Below are 18,860 nucleotides of genomic sequence, written 5' to 3'. Positions count from 1 at the left end.
TGTAAACAAATTGATTAACTTTTTAATTTCTTAACATATTGATTAACTTTTTAATTTCTTCCTCAATGACCCATAAAAAAAGTTTTCATGACCTGTACAATGTTGAATCTTCACCAAACAGGAGCTTAAAAGATGCCGAACTTCATTTCAACCATTATCTTTATATGGACAATATATAACAAAAGTATAATATAAATGTGTATATAATATATGCTTTTTCTTTTTGTTGTATGGAATTGAAGCTTAACATGGTCCAGAAACATTACAGTATGGAGGATCTCTGGACTGCATTCTGTGGGAATTCAGAGTGTGCATCTGAAGCTGAGAAGGAATGCATTTCTGGTTTTTTAGCCATATTCTATTCAGATACATGAACCAACCATTGTCTAGTCATTTCTATTGATTTACTGCTCTTGCTAATGTTCTTATATATGTGTTTCTGTCATAAATCATCATCAAGAAACACTATAGCCCCATCACAATCTAGACAAATCTATCCAATTTTCATAATCTAGGCCTCACTAAATGGCTGTTAAGGTTGGGCTTACTTGGGTTTTGGGATAGGAAAATTTTATGAGAAACTCGAGATAGAGAATGCTATCTTACCTCTGCATAATTGGCTACTAGTGGTTTTCCAGGGTTTGACATGGTTGCCGCTCAGTTGCATCTTAGGCTTTAAAAACTATGCTTTTCACTTGGCGCGCAAGTGAAGCTTTTTTCTGTTAGCATCTTCTTGTTTGCAGGATTTGTCAGCTTATTATCCCTTTTGGGTGTTATTTTGCACCATAATATTGTTGATTCAGCAAAGACAGTTAAGGATATTTTATGTCTTCCTGGAGCAGCTCTGTGGCTTGTTTGTGCTTTCCAGGGACATAAGTATGCAGAGTCTGATCATGATCTCTGTGATCTTCTCTTTGTGAACCTTTGCAAGATGGCGAATCCAGTCCTACCAGTAATAACTGCTCAAATGACAATGTCACTCCTTTTGCTAAAGCTGGATTTCTTAGTGAGATGTCATTCTGGTGGTTGAATCCCTTGATGAAACTTGGTAAAGGAAAAATTCCCGAGACTAACGATATTCCAAGATTAAGGCAGGAAGATCAAGCACAAACGTGATACGTAATACACGAACAACTAAGCAAAAGGAAACAAAAACTACATGAAGCACCATCTATTGTTTCAGTAATCATTTCCTGTCAGGCAAAACCTATTCTAGTTTCTGGGTTCTTTGCATTGGTTAAGAACCCATTGTTTCTTAAAGCATTGATTAATTTAACCAAAGGTAAGTCTGCGTTTAAATATGAGGGTTATGCATTGGCTGTAGGGCTCTTCATAGCAAAATGCTTAGAGTCGATATCAGAAAGGCAATGGTTCTATAGAACTAGATTGGCTGGGCTCCAAGCGAGATGCTGTTTATCAGAAGCAACTACGACTCTCGAATGTTGGGAGGATAACTCATTCTCATGGCGAGATTATGAACTATGTGGCACTAGATGCATATAGAATCAGTGAGTTCCCATACTGATTTAATCAGATGTGGGGAATACCACTTCAAATAAGTCTTGCATTGCTTATAGTTTACTATTCTGTGGGGCTTGGAACTGTTGCAGCTCTTGTTTCGGTCATACTGTCTGTGACCTAATCTCACCATTGGTAAAATTACTGCACAAGTATCAGAGAAAGCTCATAGTGGCACAAGATAAGAGGCTGAAAGCCATGACAGACGGTTTAGCAAATATGAAGGTGCTGAAATTGTATGCTTGGGAGAGACATTTCCAGAATGTAATTGAAGTATTAAGGAAAGATGAAATCAAGAGGGTAGTAGAAGTTCTGTCCCAAAAAAGGTTCAATGTGGCTCTATTTTGGTCTTCTTCCATCATTGCTTCAGCTGCCACTTTCTCCACATGCTACTTTCTTGCCATTCCTCTCTCAACTACTAATATATTCACATTCCTAGCAACTTTACGCATTGTCCAGGAGCCTATAAGATTCGTCTCTGATGCTGCAGGTGCATTCATTGAAGCAAAGGTTTCGCTAAATCGAAATGTGAGGTATCTTGAGGCCCCTGAGTTGCAGAATGAGCAGAGAAGGCTAAAATGTGACAACAGAGAAGAGCCTGCAATTTCGACCATGGCCGAAAAAATATCATGGCAGGATAATTCAGAGAAGCCTACACTAACAAACATTAACATAGTGGTTAGGCCAGGAGAAAAGGTAGCTATTTGTGGAGAGGTTGGCTCGGGTAAATCAACCCTTCCTAGCTGCAATTCTCGGGGAAGTTCCAAACATCAAGGGCCTCGTAAGTCTTTCATATCATTCTTTACCTGTGAGTAAGAACAATAAATTTGTGAAGCTTTAAAGAGGGTGAACATGAATTTATTTTAATTTTCCCTGTCTGAATCTATGCTTTTAGGTTCATGTTAATGAAAAGATAGCATATGTTTCCCAGACAGCATGGATTCAAACCGGGACCATGGCTCTCCTTTGGATTCGCTGAGATGCCAAGAAGTGCTTAGGAAGAGTTCCTTAGTAAAGGATCTTGAGATGCTTCCAATGGGTGAGCAAACAAAATTGGAGAAAGAGGTGTCAATTTGAGTGGTGGACAGAAACAAAGGATCCAACTTGCACGTGCACTGCATAAGGATGAAGATTTATATTTTCTGGATCATCCTTTCAGCGCTGTTGATGCACATACCACAACCAATTTATTCAATGTAATTTAACAAACACCATTCGTTTTGTATGTGTGGTATTTACACTGCAATTTTATGTTTTAGAGAAAGCTAATATGGTTGATGCCAGGAATATGTCATGGGAGCTATGTCAGGGAACACAGTCACACTAGTGGCCCATCAAGTTGATTTTTTTCCTGCTTTTGATTGTATTCTGTTAGGTATTTTCTCTTTCTGTATCCTTAACAAATTTGTTAATCTAAAGAAGGAAATTCAGTTCCTAAAAAGCTCCATTTGTTTGACAGTTCTGTCTGATGGAGTACCTGTAAAAGCCTCTTCATATGAAGAGTTGATGGCTTCTAGTAAGGAATTTCAAAACCTTGTCAACTCACAAAATGAAGCGATTGATTCTAAGAAGCATGCCCAAAATTCTTCTTCCCAAAGAAGTAGAGTCCTGGGAAAAGAGATCCAGAATTATGATGAAGAACAATTCACAGCATTTTGTGGAGATCAATTAATCAAGCAAGAAGAGAGAGAAATAGGAGATAATGGTTTGAAGCCATACATACAGTACGTCAAACACAACAAGAGCTTTCTTTACTTCTCCCTGGCAATTATGTCCCACATTGCATTCACTGTGGGGCAGTATATACACAACTATTTGCTGGCTTCTGATATTCGTGATGGTTTTGTAGGAAGAACAAAATTGATAATAACATACTTGGTAATTTGTTGTATACTTACATTATTTTTGCTTCTCAGATCGTTTTTCTTAGTCATTTTAAACTATAAAGCATCAGAATCTATTTTTCCTGAACTGTTGAGCTCCCTCTTTCGAGCACCAATGGCCTTTTATGACTCAACTCCTCTAGGAAGAATGCTCACCCGGGTAAGTGAGGAAGCAAAATTCAGATGCTGCTGCTGTACCATTTCATATGAATAATTCTATAATGATACTTACATTTGTGTTTAAATATGTCTATAGGTCTCCTCTGATATGAGTATCATGGATCTTGAAGTGGTTATGAAGTCAAATTTTGCAGTAGGGATGACCATTGTCGTGTACTTCAGCTATACGGTGTTGGTTATCTTAAGCTGGCCTGTCTTGTTTAAAATCATCCCCATAATCTATCTGACTGCTGTTTTGAAGGTACTAGAGAAAGCAACACAAATAGCAGCATGATTTTTTGTTTTTACCCTTTTTTCCCCTCCTAGAGAAAGAAGTAAATGATTTAAAGAAAGAAGTCAAATTAATTACATCTAGGAAATAAGAAAAACAGATAAATACTAACTTGTTCCAAGTGTATATAGCTCACTCCAAGAAAGAAATTATTTTTATATTTATTTTTTATTTGCTTTTGTCTTGGCATATAGAGGTAGTACTATGCTTCTGCAAAAGAGATGATGAGAATTAATGGCACTACCAAGTCTTTGGTTGCTAACCACCTTGCTGAATCCATTGCTGGATCAATGATAATCAGAGCTTTTGGTGAGGAACAACGTTTCTTTACGAAAAACTTGAAGTTATTGACATGGATGCAAGCCTATATTTCAACAGCTTTTCAGCAATGAGTGGTTGATTCAACGTTTAGAATTACTATGTGCAATGGTTGTCTCTTTCTCTGTGCTAGCCATATCTTTGTTGCACCTTGAAGCTTCTTCCTCCGGTCAGTAATATATTAAATTTAACCATCACATTCTTACATGTCTTATACGGCTTAATAGTTTATATCTGGTGTATATAGCATTACAAGTTTATCAGCAAACTTAAGCAATATATATATATATATATTTTCTTGGACGTAAGACCAAAGTTTCTTCAAGATTTATGAGTTTTATACTTCTACAGATTTCTTTGACAAGAGGATATGTTTATCTGAAACGGGTAAAGTTCAATAAAAGATTCAATTCTAGAACATCAACAGGAACGTTTTCTTGATGACAGGATTTGTTGGATTGGCACTGTCGTATGACCCTTCATTGAATGTATTCCTTGTACTTTCTGTTCAAATGGACTGCTCCTCTGAAAATTTAATTGTTTCAATGGAAAGACTACAACAATATAATGCATAGTCCAAGTGAAGCTGCAGAAATCATAGAAGGTCGTCAACCACCACATAACCGGCCTCTTGTTGGTAAGGTGGAGATTTGTGATTTAAAGGTAAAAATTTTGATGCCGCCAATAACAGTTTCATTTCTTTGTCCATTTCGAAACCTCATGAAAAAGCTTATACATTCTTTCAAATTGTTATCAACCAGATCAGATATTGACCTGGTTCTCCACCAGTTCGAGGAATAAACTGCATATTTGAAGGAGGTAACAAAATTGGAATAGTTGGTAGGACAGGAAGTGGTAAGACAACTCTTGTTAGTGCTTTGTTTCTGCTAGTAGAGCCAACAGAAGGAAGAATCATCGTAGATTTCCACAATTGGTCTTCATGATCTGAGATCAAATCTAGGAATCATCCCACAAGAACCGACACTTTTTACTGGTTCTGTCAGATACAATCTTGATCCCTTGTCATATTATACAGATCATGAAATTTGGGAGGTAATAAAAAGAACGCTTGTTCATGTTTCATTTCAATGAGACCCTTTTGAAAATGTCAATTATACTCCTACAAAGGCTGTGAATGATAGAAATTGACAGTAAAATTCAAGGAGTGTGAATGTAATAGGTAAATGGGGAAATATATGATATTTTTGAAACGAGGACAAATTGAATTTAAGCCAAAGACCAGATGAGTTTAAATGACGTTAACCCTTTATAAACCCAACTCTTATGAACTAAGGGTAATAACTTGTCTTCTGTGAATGCATGAAAAAGGACCTTGAAAAATGTCAGCTTAGAAGTGCAATCTAAGAGAAAGAAAATGGTCTGGATTCTTCAGGTAAGAAAGAAAGAAACATGTCCATTTTGTTTCCTTGTTTGGCTTTGAAAAATTCATGCTTAAAAAAAAGTCTTGGATATATATATATATATATATATATATTTGATTGAAGCTGTGCAAGATGGATCAAACTGGAGCATGGGGAGAGAGACAATTATTCTGTCTGGGGAGAGCATTGTTAAAGAGAAGCAAAATATTAGTTCTTGATGAAGCCACCGCATCAATTGATAATGCCACAGATTCAATTCTCCCAAAGACTATATAAGTAGCGAATTTGCTGACTTCACTGTCTTCACCGTGGCTCATAGAATACCAACTGTTATTGACTGCAATATGGTCCTTGCTATGAGTGATGGTTTGTTTATTCCAAATAAAAATTTAGAGGAAAAAAAAAAAAAAAATCAAGTTTCTGCTATATTCTTTTAGTTCTACATAAACACACCCACCTTTATTTTTGTTTTTTTTTTTTATTTTTTTTTATTTTTGGGATTTTTTTTTCCAAATATTTTAACTTATAAACTATCACAACTTTTGTTAAAAAAAAATGATTTTTGTGATTGAATTTTATAGGGAAATTAGTTAAGTATGGTGAACAAGTGAAGCTAATGAGTAAGGAGAGTTCGCTTTTTAGGCAACTTGTCAAGGAATACTAGTCACGGACTGCAAATGGCAGATAAGAAATCTACTCAGAAACACTCTTATCGAAGCTTTCTTGGGTTGATTCCACTTCAAGAAAATAAAAAAATCAGTGTGAAATTCAATTTAGTGGGTTTTATTTTTTATTTTTTATTTTTTGTTTTTTTGGGTAATAGTTCAATTAAGTGCTACTTTTTTTCTTTTTCTTTTTTTTTTGGGGGGGTGATAGTTCAATTAAGTGCTTCTTGTATATGCTTGTAATGCACTAAATCAATTAGATTAGAGTAGAGTTACCATTTCCGCTTATAAATTTGCTATCAGTTATTTTAGTCAAGTAATTGTTACTAGTAAACTTTGTCCATGTTGTTGTGTTATTAAGAACAAATTAAAAAAATATGTTGTTTTGTTATTCTTTCTTCTTTTTTTTTTTTTTTTTCCCCTTTAATTGTTGCTGTGTTATACAATTAGTTTGAATTATAGAGTAAAATTCAAAATAAATAAATAAAATGAAATATCAAAAACAAATAAAATTATAAAATGGGAAAAATAGCCTTATCTAAATGTATACATATCATATTATAATTTATAATTAAAGCGTGGACTTTCATAAATATAGTAATTACTCTTGTTTCTAAAAATAATTTGTTTGCTTAATGGTCTTTGTTTTATAAATCTTTTAGTAAATAGAAAAGGCAATGTTGTATAATACCAAATTTAATCAAATTTTTTTTATATGAAATGATGTGGTGATAGTATATTAATGATTGGTAAATTAATAATGTCTTAAAATCCTAAGAGTTAAATTCGATGAAAGAAAGATGATATCTGAGTTTAAAATTACAAAGTAGAAAATTATAAATAATAATGTATAGTCTACTCTTGATCTTCATAGATGTTTTTGATATAATTGGATAAGGAACGAAAACAACCCCAATCACAGCATACTTTTTAAAAAAAAAAAAATAATAATAATAATAACCATATTTCCATTACAAAAAAGAACTGTCACTTTTTTTTTTTTTTTTTTTTTTTGAAAACCATTTTTCTTTTTTTAAGGTTAATTGGATTTTAATATTTATATTTTAGTTGGATTGCAAATTAAACTTTCAAAATTAACATGTTTTATATGGAACCCTCGATTCATAATATATTTTGTATTAGTCTAAGTAAAAAGTAATCATTTTTTCCTTTTTTATTTTATTTGTGAATTAAACTAATTAGTCAATTTTTAAATTTTTAATTTTTTTTAAATTAATTTAGAAACTAAAATAATATAAAATAAATTATAAATTAAAGTTTCAATGTAAAATATCTTAAATTCAAAAATTTAATATTTAATCTGGACGAAATATAGATAAAATTTAGGATATTAAACTATAATTAATTTTAATTAATTTTTTATGTGAGTTTTCATTAATAATTATTTAAAATGTAGTTTTTTTTAAAAGATTATTATTATTTTTTTTTTGGTTGATTTTGAATAGTTTATATTTGTAAATAAATTAATAAAAAAAAAAAATAGGAGGTGGGGGGCAAAATACGCAAAACGGCTAGTGCCGGTTCGCTAGTGTCCAGTGTCCTTTCGCTCCCTCGACGAGTCCGTCACTCTCTCTTTCCCCCAAAAATCTTTAAAGAACTCCCTCCCTTCTTCCCCCTACCTTCTCTGTCTCTCAGCCCCTTCACCAACCCGCTTACCAAACCCTTTCTCTCTCTCTCTCGCTCTCTTTCTCTCTTCGAAGCAGCTATGGAAGCTTCAACGGCTCTATCGCGCATAGGCCTAGCAGGCCTCGCCGTGATGGGCCAGAACCTCGCTCTCAACATCGCCGACAAAGGCTTCCCAATCTCCGTGTACAACCGCACAGCTTCCAAAGTTGACGAGACCGTAGATCGAGCCCACAATGAAGGAAACCTCCCTTTGTTCGGCCAGTACAACCCTCGCGATTTCGTGCTCTCAATCAAACGGCCCAGATCCGTAATCATCCTCGTCAAAGCTGGAGCTCCGGTGGACCAGACGATCGCGGCTTTATCCGACCACATGGAGCCCGGTGACGCAATCATCGACGGTGGTAACGAGTGGTACGAGAACACCGAGCGTAGAATCCAAGAGGTCACGCAAAATGGTCTTCTTTATCTGGGCATGGGTGTCTCGGGCGGCGAAGACGGTGCTCGAAATGGACCTTCGCTTATGCCAGGTGGGTCTTTCGAGGCCTACTCTAATGTCCAGGACATTCTCAAGAAAGTCGCTGCTCAAGTCGAAGACGGTCCGTGTGTGACTTATATTGGCGAAGGGGGTTCTGGGAACTTCGTGAAAATGGTCCACAATGGAATTGAATACGGTGATATGCAGCTCATTTCGGAGGCTTATGATGTTTTGAAGAATATTGGAGGGTTGTCAAATTCAGAGCTTTCCGAGATTTTTGCAGAGTGGAACAGAGGAGAGCTCGAGAGCTTCCTGATTGAGATAACAGCGGATATATTCAAGGTTAAGGATGAACATGGTGATGGGGAATTGGTGGATAAGATTTTGGACAAGACAGGGATGAAGGGTACTGGGAAATGGACGGTGCAACAAGCCGCGGAGCTTTCGGTGGCGGCGCCAACTATCGCAGCTTCGTTGGATTGCAGGTACTTGAGCGGGTTGAAGGAGGAGAGGGAGAATGCCGCTGAGGCTTTGAAAGAGGCAGGGTTGAAGGAGGAAGTTAGTTCTGTGAAAAGTGGGGTCGATAAGAAGAGGTTGGTTGATGATGTTAGGCAGGCTCTGTATGCTTCAAAGATTTGTAGCTATGCTCAAGGAATGAACTTGTTGAGGGCCAAGAGCGCTGAGAAAGGTTGGAACTTGAATTTCGGTGAGCTGGCTAGGATTTGGAAAGGTGGGTGTATTATAAGAGCGGTGTTTTTGGATAGGATCAAGAAGGCTTATCAGAGGAATCCCAATTTAGCAAGTTTGGTTGTTGACCCTGAGTTTGCTAAAGAAATGGTTCAGCGCCAAGCAGCTTGGAGGAGAGTTGTGGGGTTGGCAATATCGGCAGGGATTAGTACTCCAGGAATGTGTGCCAGTCTTTCCTATTTTGATACTTATAGGCGGTCAAGGCTTCCTGCGAATCTTGTTCAAGCTCAGAGGGACTTGTTTGGAGCACATACCTATGAGAGAATTGATCGCCCTGGTTCATTTCATACCGAGTGGACAAAGCTTGCTCGACAGAGTAAGACCGGTGTTGGTGCTCTCAATTGAGATCTTTTCTTTTAGTAGTTCGCTTAGTTTTTTCTGTGTTCAAACTGGGGTTTCGTTGTGTTAGTGTTGAATTGGAATTGTTTTTCGCATAGGCATGGCAATCATTGTTTACCCTTGGAGTTTTTTGTTTTTTGTTTTCCCCCTTCTCTTAATAAAAATGTTCATGTCTTTTTGAATTTCAATTAGCCAAATTAATGTATCATCTATAGTTTTGTTAATTTTTCTTTGAGTATGTTTAATTTTTATATTCTGTGACTACTGGGTAGTGGTTTGTGGTGGTTTAAAAATCAAGGTTGTATTTCTCAATAGGGGATAGTGGATTCCTGCTAAGGCATGGATATCATTTTCTAGAGTTTTTTTCTTTTGTTTTTCTTTTTTTTTTTTTCATCCCTCTCCTTATTATGAGCTATGTGGTTACAGGTTTAAAGTGTTATAAAGTACCTTAAGAACTCTAGAAGATCCAAATACTGTTTAGTTAGTCGAAGTGTTTCAGAAAATTATTGTCGTTAGTAATTGTAAAATTTAAATTTGTATTTGGTAGACAACTTTGATGAATTTGGTGGCAATTTCGCAATGTCATGTTTGGTGTGTGCTTGTTTGAAAGGTGAAATTGATGGTATACCACACTGGTCAATGTTTAGCTGGAATTTGGATTTTATAAGCTGAATAAGGGATTGATTTAGGATTGAAATTAACCACATTCTTAAATGGAGTTTTACTACTGGAGAAGTTGATAATTGGTTGACAGATGAGCTTGAAATTATTTTTATTGAGAGTTTTAGACATAGAGTTTGCTTTTCTCACATCCAGCAAATGAATTTACGTGCTATCTTTCTAACTGTTATTACCAGTTTTTTTTTCTTCAGATATGAATCAGAATATAGTTTTGCCTTTCTCTCGTTGTTTTCAAAGGCTATTACCCTGTGATGATCCTATTTGCATAGTTTCTAGGGAGTAAGATCTGAATTCAGTTCTACCCTTCAGCTTTTTGTATGAGGTGGGGTTCTCAAGGGATTTTTGTTCTCTTCTTTTTTGGACAGAGGTATTCACAAGGAATTGAACTAGGACGATTGCACTTGATAACAATGCCATGGTTTTCAGCTTCTGGGGTCATTAATACGAGTACTAGTCTACCTTGTTATTTGTATTTGTAATGAAATTCGGTTTGATTCATATAAATTTTTTTATTGGGAACGAAAATGACAACAGAGTATTGTTATAACGTTATTGTTCTCACAGAAGTTTGGTTGTCATTAATCTTCTTGTTTACTCAGAAGTTTGGTTAGGTGTTACAACTAAGTTATATGCTTGACCCTCTAACAACACTTTCTTGCAGCTTTGTATTTTTCTTAATTCTTAGTAGAAAATTTTTTATAAACTTTGTTAGCTGGAACATGGATTTTATAAACTGAAGAAGGGATTGATTTATGATTGAAATTAGCCACATTCTTAACATGGAGTTTCTACTATTGGGGAAGTTGATAATTGATTGACAGATGAGCTTGAAATTAGTCTGAATAAGGTTGAAGACATTAGAGTTTGCTTTTCTCAGTTCTCACATTCAGCAAATGGATCTACAGGGTTAAACTTTTTTACCATTGTTACCTGGTTTTTTTTTTCTTCAGATATGATTCGGAGTATAGTTTTGCCTTTTCTTTCGTTGTTTTCAAAGGTCATTGCCCTGTCGTGGTCCTACTTGCACGGTTTCTAGGGATAGGATCTGAATTCAGTTCTACCCTTCTGCTTTTTATTTGAGGTGGGGTTCTCAAGGAATTTTTGTTCTCTTCTTTTTCGTACAGAGTGGTTCACAAGGAATTGAACTAGGACAATTGCACTTGATAACAATGCCCTGCTTTTCAGCTTTTGTGGTCATTACTAGTAGTACTATTCTACCTTGTCATTTGTGTTTGTTATGAAATCATGGGCAGGCTTGGGGGGAGTGAAGATACTTGATCGGTTTGATTCATAGAAAATTTTGTGGGAAATGAAAATGACAACGGAGCATTTTTATAATGTTATTGTTCTCGCGGAAGTTTGGTTGTCATTAATGTTCTTGTTTACTCAGAAGTTTAGCTGGGTGTTACAACTTAGTTATGCTTAACCCTCTCAACAAAACTTTCTTGCAGCTTTGTATGTTGTCTTAATTCTTAATAGATAAAAATTTTCTAGTTTTCTCAGAAATTTGGGGCTTGAGACTGCATTCCACAGCAAGGACGAAGGAGAGTGTTTATTTGTCTATACTGCCTTAATGTCATTTGTGAAGTCAATCCGACTACTTTGTTTCCTAGATTTAGTTCCATAAGAGGATGCAATTGACTATGCTATAGGAAGTAATAAAAAAACAAATGCTTATTAAGAACTTCAAATTCATAATTATATGCACAGAATTACAGTACTCTCAATCTGATGCTTTTAAGTTTTAACCTACTATGAAATTAAAAAATAGAAAACATATTTCACAAATATACCGTACCATTTCAACTGTTGGTGTCTTCGGCATTAAGAAACCTGCCATGAAATTTCCTAAAGCTTCTCGAGGTAAAATCAGAATGCAAAAAATTGAAAACAGAAGGCAAAAGAGACGAAACTATAGAAAACCTCCATTCTCAAGGACAGGCGCCGTTCTTGTTACCGTTGCAGAAGGCATTTTACTACCACCAACCCATCTACTAGCAAGGACCAAATCTTCATCAGCTTGTCTTTCCATTATCTGAATCTTCTTTGTCTTCAACAGCCTCAAAGAAACCATCCCAACATAACCCACCAAAACAAGCCCAACAATCCCAAAAACAAACCCAATTGACCACCAAAACCAAACCCTCTGTTTCCTCCTGGAGGGAACAACCACTGAGAAATGACCATCTTCTCTGGAAAAACAAACTCCTGGGAAGCTCATTTTACTGAGATAAGCCGTCCCGTTAGCTGCAAAAGCTACACATCTTGTCCTGGAAATCATATCCCTAGTAAGACGCAAATTGGGAAAGTGAATCAATATCGGTTTCCCCATGGTATTGAGGCTGATTTTTGTGGTGGATTTGGCACTCACATTTGATGCATCAAAAGCTTTGAAACCAACAACAGAAGTAACGAAAGAATAATCTGGAACTTGATAATAGTAAGAGGACCAATTTCTCAAGTTTTGATATACCAAAACCAATCTTTTAACATGAGGCACAGAAGTTGTTCTTGAAGGAATGCGGAAGTAGCTAAAATTAGCTCCTTTATTCCACAACCTCCTGCTTCTAAGCCTTACAATTGAAACTTCCACCCCAGATAGATTTGCAGGAGATGGAGCTCTGTAGACAGAGCCCGAATGAAACCGGTGTTCATAGAGCATCTCGGAAGCGAAATCTTGAACCAACCCATCTAAAGGATCACTGGAATTGGTGTTCATGCTGTCCACATAAGGGAAGAGAAGGAAGGTAAAGAAGATCAAGAAGGTGAAACTCAGGCTCATTTTGACCATCTCATAGATTTTTTCCATCACCATTCATTTACTGCCTGGTACAATGTAAAATCGAAAAAAAAGAAAGAAGGAAAAAGGGCCAAAACTTGAGATTTAGCAGAGGGAAAAGGATTGTGATTTGTGAAGAAGTTATCAAAATTTGGAGTCCTTAGAAGGTGTCCTTGAAGTGCTGTGGTTTGAAAGATGATGAATTTCTATAAAGAAAGTTAGCATGCTCAGTATTATAGCGGGTCCCATCAAGGGGTGCGAAGTCTTAAAACATCTTTATCAGTATTGGAATTGACTTTTGTCAGACCAAAAGCAAAAGATTGTAATTTGACTTTTTTGAAAGTGCGTGAGCTAAGTGGAGGAGGAGAGCCTATCTGTTTATATGATGGAGAAATGGAAAAAGAGCAAAAAAAAGAAGAAGCTTTGTGGTCATACTCATAACATGTGGGGAGCAGAATTAGTATTATCAGTACTAATACATGCGCTGATTGCTCTTCTGATTGGAGGCAAAATTGAGAGAGATTTAATGATGGGTTAGGCCCTGTGTTATTCACCATGTTGATGGTAGGGCATGGTGTAATGACAAAAGATTTCTTCTTCTTTATTATTCTTATGATTATGATTATTACTATTACCATTTTAATATGATTTTTTTAAATAGCTAAAAGATAAAAAATACTTATATATTTTTATGTTAGAGTATTATTCACGTTGAAATCCAATATGAATAAAAAAATAAATGTCATATTCGATAGAAGACAGTTGATAATAAACATTAATATTTAATCTTTTACTTATAAAAATAATTATGTAGTTCTGACATCATATGAACTATACGATTTTTTAAAACAAATTTTATAAGATTCATATGAAATTCAGATGATATGATAATTTTTTGTTGAAAAAAAAAATTTCAAAATCATTTTAAATTTACAATTTATATTCTAATTGACAATGATTATTGATATTTAATATTTAAATCTTCATTTAGCTATATCCAGGATATAATCAATTTTATTATTGAGATATGTTTAAAACTTTACAATCCAACATCTTTTAAGTATATTTGATATTTTATAATTAAATATCATATCTGCTGTATATGTATTTAAATTGCTTGAAGCAGAAAAACCTAACATTAACATCTATCAAAATATGTGCTGTTGGATATAGTGAAGGGAAAAAACTAAATTTTTTTTAAAAAACAGTTTGAACGAATTTAATTGCGTGAAAAAAAAATTTATATTATAAAAAAAATGAATCACCTTTTCTTTTATAAATAACCTAAATGAATCACATTGATGATATAATGATAGGGGCCAAATGATATAAGGAATCTAAAAATAGTATCAAAGTCCTCCAGAAATGTTTAATAAGCACCTAAAGGAATCTAAAAATAGCATCAAAATCCTTCAGAAATGCTTAAAAAAACCTAGAAACACTTAATAAGATCTTCTCAAATTCCTCGCACCAAAAAAATAAAATAAAAAAATAGATTTTTTCCAATTCACACAAAAAGGTACATTTACAAGGAGTTGTTGTAAGTTTGCTGTCAAAAAAAAAAAAAAAAAAAATTGTAACATATAAATTTTTTCATACTAAAAGTTTAGCTGGATTCGTGTTATAGTTATACATTTTTTTTTATATATAGTTTTTAAAATAAAAATAAAACTGAAAACCAAAGTTAGAAGAGTGCCTAATAATTTGATCGGTTAACAACACCTATTTTCCTACATATAGTAAAAAATAAAACTGAAAAAAAATAAGAAATTTAATGTAATCGCATCCATATTAAAAATATACAGAAGAAAGGAAATGCTCGGAGGAGATTAACAAAAATGTATAAATATCAAGAAGGCGAAGCAATAGAGGATGAAAAATGAAGAAAAGTGTATAGGCCTGTACTGTAGCCCTGAAAATCTGGCACATGCAATGGAACAATTCGTTATTTGTTGCGATTTTTACACATGGAGATGTTGGGGAGGGATTGATATCGAATTGTACGGAAGCCTGGTAGGAAGAAATTAGGGAAAAAAAAGAAAGAAGGTTTTATAGATTTTGAATTTGGGTTTTTAAGGAGGGTTAGGGTTTTTCGGGGCATGAGAAAGTCGAACGTTGATCTATTCGATCCGCGTACGGTCATGGATTCCGATTTCTCTCCCGGTGGACTCTCTGCTTCCAGCTCCGATTCCGATTTCGCCTTCGCTTTCAACGACAGCAATTTCTCCGATCGGGTTTTGAGGATTGAGATTATTCCCGATTTGCCTGAGACCAAATCAGACGGCGAAGGTGGTTGCACTAGCATCGCTGATTGGGCTCGTAACCGCAAGAGACGGAGAGAGGAGATTAAGAGAGAGGGCGGTAATGTTCTTTTTGAATTTTTTTTTTTTTTTAATTATTTTCGATTTTGTTTGTGTGTGTTTGTTTACTTGGTGGTCGAATTTCATTTTCTGTAGCTTCCTCTGTTTGGTTTCTGAGAAAACCAGTGGGAAATGATAGAAAATTTGTTAATTTTACAATGTTTTTTTCGTTTCTGTTGCTTTCGGTCGGCGAAAGGTGTAACTGTTTGCTTGGTAGATCCTGTAGATGAATTTGGCCCAGTTAGGTGGTGAGCTGGACTTAAACTGATATTTAGAATGCTGTTCACAATTATTATTATTGTTTTTCTTAGTTTTTTTGCTGAATACTGATATTTTGGTGGAGCTTAGAGAATTTCGATCTCTAGATAGCAGAAAATTTCTTTTCGAGTAGTATTTCTGGATTTTGGTTTGTCTTTCTGGAAAATGGTAGAAGAAATTTTTGATTATGGTAGTTTGGCTATGCTTCCTTGGAACATTTTGCATCATTCAGACTGACATGTTTGTCAACAAGTTTTCTATTGGTTTGAGTGGATTATTTCAGTGTCATATTTTAAGTACTGAAGCGTTGTTTTGGCTATGAGAGAAGGAAATTTAGATGTTAATACACAATATTTTTGTGTTGATATCGATATTGTATCATGTAATTTGTGATTTGCTCTTGCTCAAAGTATGCATTTTGAAATGAATTAGTAGGTGCTCTGATTTAACTTGTTCCTATTGGTTATCTATCCAGCATGGCTTGTTGTTTGGTGGCCTTTGTTGTTACCTGAAACATCTGAAGTAGAGTTTCTCATCATGGTTTGCAAGTGTTGTATATTCTTATAGATATTTGAAATGGAAAAAAAGTTTGGTCTGATTAATCGTTTAGTTGGCTTCTGCTATTCCCTTTGATGATCTTGTAAGTAATGTGTTGAAGGGCTAAGGCACTGTTATACCCCTTCTTCAGCCCTGATTATTCGTTGTCTGGCATGTTCTACTGGATTTGTAAATTGTACCATAGAATGGTTTAGAAATTTTCTGTTCATGCCTTGGCTGTAACTGTGCTAATTCTTTACTAGAACAGGCCGAGAAAAAAAACAAAAAACCAAAAAAAAAAAAAGAACAAAAAAAAAGAACAAAAACAAAAAAGGTAAGTAGAACCATGTAATTCTTTAGTAGAAAACATTGATATTATTTTACTGATCTGGAATGTGAATTTCTCTTTGCCCTCAGCTGTTGATGTTCTCGTGCATCGTGACGAGCAGATTTTGCCAGATACAGAGGATGTTGTAGCTTATGAAAACCAAGATGAAGAACCTGTGGCAATGGTTGAGGAATCACCTGCAAGTGCTGGAATCACTTTGAATCTTCTTGGTACTTTATTTTTTCCTCCCCTTATTATCAGTTTCATCTCTACATAATTCAGGATGCCTTATATTTTTCTGATCTTGAACATTTTCTTGTTAGTTGTATAATGATAACATTTTGTGGCATTAAGATTAGAAATATTTCCTATTTTCTTAAATAACAACAATGTGATTTTTGTGTATGTGCATTAATAGTAAACTTAGTAAAGAATGCATGATGCTGTTGTTTTTGTTTTTGTATTTGAATTTTAAATTTTAAGTTGTTTACACTTTCCAAAATTCACCAGAAAGTAATATAGGTGAGGAAGCTGCTCATAGCAAGGATTCATCCTGGAGCATGGACGGTTCAACAGTTCTAAAAGTTAAAACCATGCATATCAGCTCACCAATTTTGGCAGCAAAAAGTCCATTTTTTTATAAGGTGTTTTTTTTTTTTTTTTTTTTTTTTTTTTTTTTTTTTTTTTTTTCCCTGGGTATTTATATACTGTTTTATTTGTAATCTTTTTTCCCCACTACCATCTTAATTTTCACTTCCTGCTTTGTGCCCCCAATAGTTGTTTTCAAATGGGATGAGGGAGTCAGAGCAGCGACATGTAACTCTACGAATCCATGCTTCTGGTAATCAGCCTATGTTTAGCTAATTCCTTATTATGTTTTTCTTTATTGAGGCTTCTCCAGTCAACTGTAACTTCTTTTTCATTTATTCATTTATTTTTTCTATCCCCTCTTTTCTGAATGCAGAAGAAGCAGCCCTTATGGACCTTCTTAATTTTATGTATAGTAATACTTTATCTACAATGACACCTCCTGCTTTGTTGGATGTGTTGATGGCTGCTGACAAATTTGAGGTTGCATCATGTATGAGATATTGCAGCAGGCAATTGCGGAACTCGCCTATGACTTGCGAGTCTGCATTGCTTTATTTAGATCTTCCTTCCAGTGTTCTTATGGCTGATGCAGTCCAGCCACTGACAGATGCAGCCAAGCAGTTTCTTGCCACACGCTACAAAGATGTAACCAAGTCAGTTCCTTGAGACATAATTTAAATATTGCTAATTAAATTTTTTGGGTGTTCTCCAAGTTTTCTTTATTTATATGAATGGTATTACTTAATCAATAGCCTGACAGACAATTAAATTGGTATAGAAGGTTAGATTATTCTTTTGACCATCTTAATGTCCTAAACTGAAGAATTTAATTGAATTGCTTTATATTTGTTTACAGATTCCAGGATGAGGTGCTGAACCTGCCCCTTGCTGGCATTGAGGCTGTACTGTCCAGTGATGATCTTCAGGTGGCTTCTGAGGATGCTGTTTATGATTTTGTGCTGAAGTGGTCTCGAACCCATTATCCCAAGCTTGAAGAGCGACGAGAAGTCCTTGGCACACGCCTAGGTTCCCTAATCCGTTTTCCATACATGAGCTGCAGAAAGCTTAAGAAGGTTTTAACTTGCAATGACTTTGAACCGGAATTTTCATCAAAAGTTGTGCTTGAGGCTCTATTTTTCAAGGCTGAGGCGCCTTATCGGCAGCGCACTCTGGCTGCAGAGGAAGCTAATTCCACTTATCGTCGATTTGTGGAACGGGCATACAAATACCGGCCAGTTAAAGTTGTGGAATTTGAACTTCCCCGTCAACAGTGCATCGTGTATCTTGACCTGAAACAGGAAGAATGTTTAAATCTGTTTCCCTCCGGACGTGTGTACTCCCAGGCTTTCCACCTGGGTGGACAGGGGTTTTTCTTGTCAGCCCACTGCAACATGGACCAACAAAGCTCATTCCATTGCTTTGGGTTATTTTTGGGGATGCAAGAGAAGGGATCCGTCACATTTGCAGTCGACTATGAGTTTGCTGCGAGGTCAAAGCCTAGCGAGGATTATGTTAGCAAGTACAAAGGCAATTATACTTTCACAGGGGGAAAGGCTGTCGGATACCGGAACTTGTTTGCTATACCGTGGACACAATTCATGGCCGAGGACAGCCAGTATTTTATCAATGGCACACTCCATCTCAGGGCTGAGCTCACCATCAGGCAATGAGTTTCTCATTTTCTTTAAAGTTGTCTTGTGGAGCTTCTTTTGATGCTTTTGGTTGTCTAACACATCTCCTTTTTTGGATGTGAGGCAGGCCCAGAGTGACATTGGCCTCAGAGATAGAGACTTGATAACCAGTCACATATTGTATTTTGGTTTTTGTTCCGCAAGAAAGGAAAATCTAGGGCTGTTTGTAAAAAATAAAAAATAAAAAATAAAATTAATATTATTTAGTTA

General features: G+C 35.4%; 3 protein-coding genes and 1 pseudogene across 5 annotated transcripts; 3 read left to right on the top strand and 1 right to left on the bottom strand.

Annotated features, from left to right (window-relative positions):
• Positions 1 to 248: 248 nt before the first annotated feature.
• Positions 249 to 6,216, top strand: LOC125419176 (ABC transporter C family member 10-like; annotated as a pseudogene).
• Positions 6,217 to 7,747: 1,531 nt separating this feature from the next.
• Positions 7,748 to 11,265, top strand: LOC107406734 (6-phosphogluconate dehydrogenase, decarboxylating 3, chloroplastic). 2 transcript variants are annotated; one of them, XM_048464009.2, is made up of 2 exons: positions 7,748 to 9,402; positions 11,231 to 11,265. In XM_048464009.2, the coding sequence occupies exons 1-2, from the start codon at positions 7,944 to 7,946 to the stop codon at positions 11,248 to 11,250; spliced, it is 1,479 nt and encodes a 492-aa protein (XP_048319966.2). In that variant the 5' UTR covers positions 7,748 to 7,943; the 3' UTR covers positions 11,251 to 11,265. The 2 variants fall into 2 exon arrangements, with proteins under 2 accessions (XP_048319966.2, XP_048319965.2); XM_048464008.2 differs by lacking the exon at positions 11,231 to 11,265 and adding an exon at positions 10,472 to 10,684.
• A 155-nt stretch (positions 11,266 to 11,420) lies between these two features.
• Positions 11,421 to 13,337, bottom strand: LOC107406733 (uncharacterized). The gene has a single exon (XM_048464010.2). The coding sequence runs from the start codon at positions 12,919 to 12,921 to the stop codon at positions 12,019 to 12,021; it is 903 nt and encodes a 300-aa protein (XP_048319967.1). The 5' UTR covers positions 12,922 to 13,337; the 3' UTR covers positions 11,421 to 12,018.
• A 1,261-nt stretch (positions 13,338 to 14,598) lies between these two features.
• LOC107408083 (BTB/POZ domain-containing protein POB1) lies at positions 14,599 to 18,860 on the top strand. 2 transcript variants are annotated; one of them, XM_048464135.2, is made up of 7 exons: positions 14,599 to 15,246; positions 16,458 to 16,598; positions 16,891 to 17,012; positions 17,146 to 17,209; positions 17,333 to 17,612; positions 17,816 to 18,622; positions 18,718 to 18,860. In XM_048464135.2, the coding sequence occupies exons 1-7, from the start codon at positions 14,985 to 14,987 to the stop codon at positions 18,752 to 18,754; spliced, it is 1,713 nt and encodes a 570-aa protein (XP_048320092.1). In that variant the 5' UTR covers positions 14,599 to 14,984; the 3' UTR covers positions 18,755 to 18,860. The 2 variants fall into 2 exon arrangements, with proteins under 2 accessions (XP_048320092.1, XP_048320091.1); XM_048464134.2 differs by having other exon boundaries at positions 16,879 to 17,012.

The sequence above is a fragment of the Ziziphus jujuba genome, chromosome 6 (genome assembly GCF_031755915.1).
Source record: "Ziziphus jujuba cultivar Dongzao chromosome 6, ASM3175591v1".
NCBI classification, from domain to species: Eukaryota; Viridiplantae; Streptophyta; class Magnoliopsida; order Rosales; family Rhamnaceae; genus Ziziphus; species Ziziphus jujuba.
The sequence above is the reverse complement of the archived record's forward strand: the minus strand, read 5'-3'. Positions and strand labels throughout refer to the sequence as shown.

Coding starts and splice junctions, on each gene's coding strand:
- LOC107406734 (XM_048464009.2), top strand. CDS start 7,944: ATGGAAGCTTCAACGGCTCTATCGCGCATAGGCCTAGCAGGCCTCGCC. Junction 9,403..11,230: donor GACAAAGCTTGCTCGACAGA/GTAAGACCGGTG, acceptor TTTTTCGTACAG/AGTGGTTCACAAGGAATTGA.
- LOC107406733 (XM_048464010.2), bottom strand. CDS start 12,921: ATGGTGATGGAAAAAATCTATGAGATGGTCAAAATGAGCCTGAGTTTC.
- LOC107408083 (XM_048464134.2), top strand. CDS start 14,985: ATGAGAAAGTCGAACGTTGATCTATTCGATCCGCGTACGGTCATGGAT. Junction 17,013..17,145: donor AAAGTCCATTTTTTTATAAG/GTGTTTTTTTTT, acceptor TGCCCCCAATAG/TTGTTTTCAAATGGGATGAG. Junction 17,210..17,332: donor TCTACGAATCCATGCTTCTG/GTAATCAGCCTA, acceptor TTCTGAATGCAG/AAGAAGCAGCCCTTATGGAC.